The 4,437-nt window shown below is 40.9% G+C and overlaps 1 protein-coding gene and 1 long non-coding RNA gene across 6 annotated transcripts; both read left to right on the top strand.

Annotated features, from left to right (window-relative positions):
• The first annotated feature begins 1,585 nt into the window (after positions 1-1,585).
• LOC149987796 (uncharacterized) lies at positions 1,586-2,536 on the top strand. 4 transcript variants are annotated; one of them, XM_090255584.1, is made up of 3 exons: positions 1,586-1,732; positions 1,912-1,985; positions 2,155-2,536. In XM_090255584.1, exons 1-3 carry the CDS (start codon positions 1,648-1,650, stop codon positions 2,305-2,307), a joined length of 312 nt encoding a protein of 103 aa, XP_090111710.1. In that variant the 5' UTR covers positions 1,586-1,647; the 3' UTR covers positions 2,308-2,536. The 4 variants fall into 4 exon arrangements, with proteins under 4 accessions (XP_090111710.1, XP_090111711.1, XP_090111712.1 ...); XM_090255585.1 differs by having other exon boundaries at positions 2,213-2,536; XM_090255586.1 differs by having other exon boundaries at positions 1,912-1,979.
• Positions 2,537-2,924: 388 nt separating this feature from the next.
• On the top strand, positions 2,925-3,976 carry LOC149987797 (uncharacterized). 2 transcript variants are annotated; one of them, XR_016506221.1, is made up of 3 exons: positions 2,925-3,186; positions 3,353-3,426; positions 3,599-3,976. It is a non-coding gene; the product is annotated as an uncharacterized LOC149987797 (long non-coding RNA). The 2 variants fall into 2 exon arrangements; XR_016506220.1 differs by lacking the exon at positions 3,353-3,426 and having other exon boundaries at positions 2,979-3,186.
• Positions 3,977-4,437: the final 461 nt, after the last annotated feature.

The following is a 4,437-nucleotide window of genomic DNA, read 5'->3' on the forward strand; positions in this document are numbered from 1 at the left end:
TGTTTTTTGTTAGGATTTTAGTAGAAGTTGTCGGAGTGGAAGCCTCATTGGCTATGGAGGTTATCAATACTTGAGATAATGGCAATACAACTTGTAACAATAGCTGATATAATTGATTAATTTTTTTCCCTTCTAAAACCGTTTTCTAAAACCATGTCTCTTGATTTCAATAAGAATTTACATGCTCCCAAAATTGTAATAAATAAAAAGTCATCCTTGGAGACAATGCCAACAGAGAATAAATTGCATGCAAGAGACATTGAAAAAGCATGTGAAGTCATGAATGAAAAATCACTCATGTGATCATTAAAATTCTATAAATTTTTTGACAAAGAATTTTTACCATCATCAAAAATAGAGTAATATTGTAGATTCTTTAAAATATTAGCTACACTTACTGTGATTTGTGATGTAGACAAACCAATACCAAGTCATTTTAGAGGGGTACATTCTTCCAACTAATTATTGCATTCTCAGCAATTGAAATAACAAGTTCTAATTTTTAGGTTACAAATGTAGTTTACATCCTTTTGATGCTGCTCACATCAATTGATTGCACCATTGCTTTGTCTTTGTGCTTCGACAAAAAATACTAGATTGCTGGTTTCTTCCAAGTTACCTTGGATATGTAATAAAGTTTTGTGCCAAAGAAGACGATCCTGAAGAAGAAAAATTGCCTACTTTTCTTTGTTAACATTGGCCCACACTGTGAGGATTCTGTTATAACTTGGTAGCAAATTGGACATGATTTTTAAAAGAAACATTTGCTTGGGAATCTCACTATCAAAATCTTTCATCAGTAAGGAATTTGTTTCAATATTTTAAATATGAAAACTTATATAATTAGAGCAAGACATTTTGCAATCATAATTTTTTTCTTGCAACTGGAATAGGTTTTCTGCGGTGCATTGGAGATATATGGAATAAAATTTACTATACAAGCTCTCAACATTAGAACATCTCATTAATTTCAAAATAATTTGCCTAGATATACTTGAACTGATAAGCATCCTTTCATTGGCGTTTTTTTTTTCTCCCACGCATCAATGTGCTCTTGTAACTCATTCTTACCACGTGTTCCAGGTGCAACAACTGGTTTTTGATCAAGTCTAATAACATCATAAACCTTCTTGGACTGGAAAGCAACCTCCATATAATATTTCTACAGTGAAAAATGTTTGCCGTGAAAATTTTTAACTCCAAACTTTTCACACTTCTACATTGTAATTGAACCAAAAAAGTTGACTGCCTTCGTTGTCAAGTTCGACACTCGTGCATCTGTCGGTCCCAGGTTATCTACTGTCCACTACTTTGGTGACGCGGTGCTCGAATCTCCTGCGAAGCTTACGCGGACATCATTGTCGTCAAATGTATTTGACCTTCTGGTCAAGTCTTCTGGGCTTCTACTAGCTGCTTTTTGAACAAGTCAAGAAACTCCATGGCGAACTTCGAGTATTCAGCTCGGTGCTTGCTCTGACCAACTTGGGCACCTCTGAATGTTACCTTGATGTGGCTGCAGCACCGAATGACTGAACCAGCACGGTATACAAGGCAGGCGGACGATGGGCTCGACAGTCGGAAGAGATCGATGTAACCATTCTTCCAGGTCGCGAACAAGTTCGATAGCCGGGTTATTTAAATAGAAAGATGGCCAGCTGTGCTACGAGATGCACATGGGTGATGATGCTGGGATTGTTACTGCTCGCTGCAGACAACTTCGGCTCAGTTCATGGTGAGCAAAAGGCTCCGCCTGAAAAAGTGTGCAGATGGCGAAACGAAGGGTTAACATTGAGGTTTTACAGTCCATCGTTATGAGGTTTGAGGCGATGATGTGGAGGTATAGTGCGAGTTTGCACGTTTCTAGTTAGTGTTGAGCATGTAGTTTAACCAAGGCACTTCCACTCTTCGCAGGACTCAGAACGCGTCAATACCACATTCACAAGCTTCATGCAGAGGACAGTTTGCCGAGTAACCGCGAGGTAACGGTGAGTCATCTGCAAACACTTTGATGAAATTCAATGTCAGACACTGCTAAGTTCCACGTAGTCGACTCACGTATCCTCCGAATCCTGCGTTTTTAGACCTTGCAAGTGTAGGCTTGATTGGGTATTCGACACTCACTTGGTTTACTTTTCAAAACATATCGTGTGGTAGGGTGACATGGTCAGCGAGTCACGAATTTACACCGAAATAGAATGGAAATTGAACTCAGGTCGAAAACTGCTACAGCGGCCGACACCAGGGAGTATGCCTACACCTGGGGGCACCCCACGGGCTCAGCCACCCCCACCCAGTTCATCAAGATAGATATTTGTTTTCCAGCGAGTTTAGGCATTTACAACGATGTCGCATATTTGGATAAGAAATCTAGTTCGTTGTAGGGAACCATAAACATATGCGTCCCCTGTTGGCATTTCTTCGGTGAAACAAAGAGTTAGTTCCCACATCTATGTAACTTAGTGAACTCGAGAAGATTTCTGTCTTCAGGGGATTTTCTCTTTTAATATAAAACAAAGGACAACACCAGTTTCTGTCAGCCTAGCTCGAATTCTATTTCTTTATTCTCCCATAAGCACGGCATAGATCTCGGACACTGAACATCGATGCTCAAGTTGTGGATATGCGCCGGAGTGCCTCCTGGAACCCCAGAACTATCTCACAGCACACGGCAACTTCGCGGCTTTTTCAGAAAAGTTGGCTTCCTTCGTTGCCTATTTCGACACTCGAGCATCTGTCGGTCCCAGGTTATCTACTGTCCACTACTTTGGTGATGCGGAGCTCGAATCCCCTGCGAAGCTCACGCGGACATCATTGTTGTCAAATGTATTTGACCTACTGGTCAAGTCTTCTGGGCTTCTACTAGCGGCTTTTTGAACATGTCGAGAAACTCCATGGCGAACTTCGAGTATTCAGCTCGTTCGCTTGCTTTGACCAACTTGGACACCTATGAATGTTATCTATATGTTGCTACAGCAGCTAATGACTGAGCCCAGCACTGCGTACAAGGCAGGCAGATGATCGGCTCGACAGTCGGAAGAGATCGATGTAACCATTCTGCCAGGTGCCAACAAGTTTGATAGCCGGATCATTTAAATAGAAAGATGGCCAGCTGTGCTACGAGATGCACATGGGTGATGATGCTGGGATTGTTACTGCTCGCTGCAGACAACTTCTGCTCAGTTCATGGTGAGCAAACCGCTCCTCCTGAATAAGTGCGCAGAAGGTGAAACTAAGCGTTTACTTCGAGGTTCTACAGTCCATCGTTATGAGGTTTGAGGCGATGATATGGAGGTATAGTGTGAGTTAGCGCACTGAGCTTGTAGTTTAACAATGGCACTTCCACTCTTTGTAGCACTCAGAAAGCGTCAGTACCACATTCACAAGCTTTATACAGACGACAGTTTGCCGAGTAGCCTCGTGGTAACGGTAAGTCATCTGCAAACACTTTGATGAAAATCAATTACGGATACTGCTTAGTTCCAAGTAGTCGACTCACGTATCCTCAAAATGTTGTGCTCGTAGACTTGGCGAGTAAAGTCTTGATGGGATCTTGGGCACTTGCTCGGATAACCTTCTAAAGAGTATCGTGTTGTGGCAGTGTACCATGGAGGAAATGGAATGGAAATAGAAAGGTCGAAATCTACTTCAGCGGGAGAACACCAGATATTGTTGTTCCTCCACCGTTCATTCCAGCGGCTGAACCACCTGCACCCCCATCTCCATCCTAATTTTTTTTCTTCGAGTTCAGAAATTTACAACGAAGGAACAAATTTGGGTAAGAAATGCAGTTTGTTGTAGACATCTCATAAACACACGCGTCCCAAGATTTAGTTTCTTCGGTCCAACAATAAATTCGTTCCCAACCCCCAGCTCTTGGTGATTCGTTTTCTCCAGATCCAATGAATCGGTTTCATGTTCACTACCACTATTTTTGAATGGTTTTGGATGTTCAATAAATTTTCTCCATTGCATAGAAGTCACTGATCTTTCAATATGTCTCTAGAAAGAATTAGTAGCATAATTGCCTCTATGTTGTTCCACCCTGTTTTTGCTTCCTATGTATTTATTAAAATTAAGTTGCATGCAGACCGGCTCAAAATTATAGTTGATGCAAAATCCTTTGTTACATAGGTTCCATCCTCAATTCATTTACTTCGGCAATTACATTTAATTAGTATTGAAGTTGTGCATTTGATACAAGATAGCACAATTCAAGGACGTCTGGATTGCAGTCATTGAGACTTCACTAATTTGCAGCAAAGTTTCACTAAGCTCTAAATTGCCAAACTGCAGACTAATATACATCCAAAGTGCCAAAGTTTGGATCAAAATTTTGGCCCATTTAACAATCTTTTAATCACCACCACTTAATATTGTTGTAGGGTGGGAATTGATACAGGTATTTACAAGAGAGATATAATGCAAGAATTAAAAAAG

This window comes from Physcomitrium patens, chromosome 14 (assembly GCF_059467195.1).
Source record: "Physcomitrium patens ecotype Gransden chromosome 14, ASM5946719v1, whole genome shotgun sequence".
Classification (NCBI taxonomy): domain Eukaryota; kingdom Viridiplantae; phylum Streptophyta; class Bryopsida; order Funariales; family Funariaceae; genus Physcomitrium; species Physcomitrium patens.

What these genes read in the sequence shown, in the direction of transcription:
- LOC149987796 (XM_090255584.1), top strand. Translation starts at nt 1,648, where the DNA reads ATGGCCAGCTGTGCTACGAGATGCACATGGGTGATGATGCTGGGATTG. An exon ending in CAACTTCGGCTCAGTTCATG is followed by an intron (nt 1,733 to 1,911) that starts GTGAGCAAAAGG and finishes CACTCTTCGCAG; the next exon opens with GACTCAGAACGCGTCAATAC. An exon ending in CGAGTAACCGCGAGGTAACG is followed by an intron (nt 1,986 to 2,154) that starts GTGAGTCATCTG and finishes ATCGTGTGGTAG; the next exon opens with GGTGACATGGTCAGCGAGTC.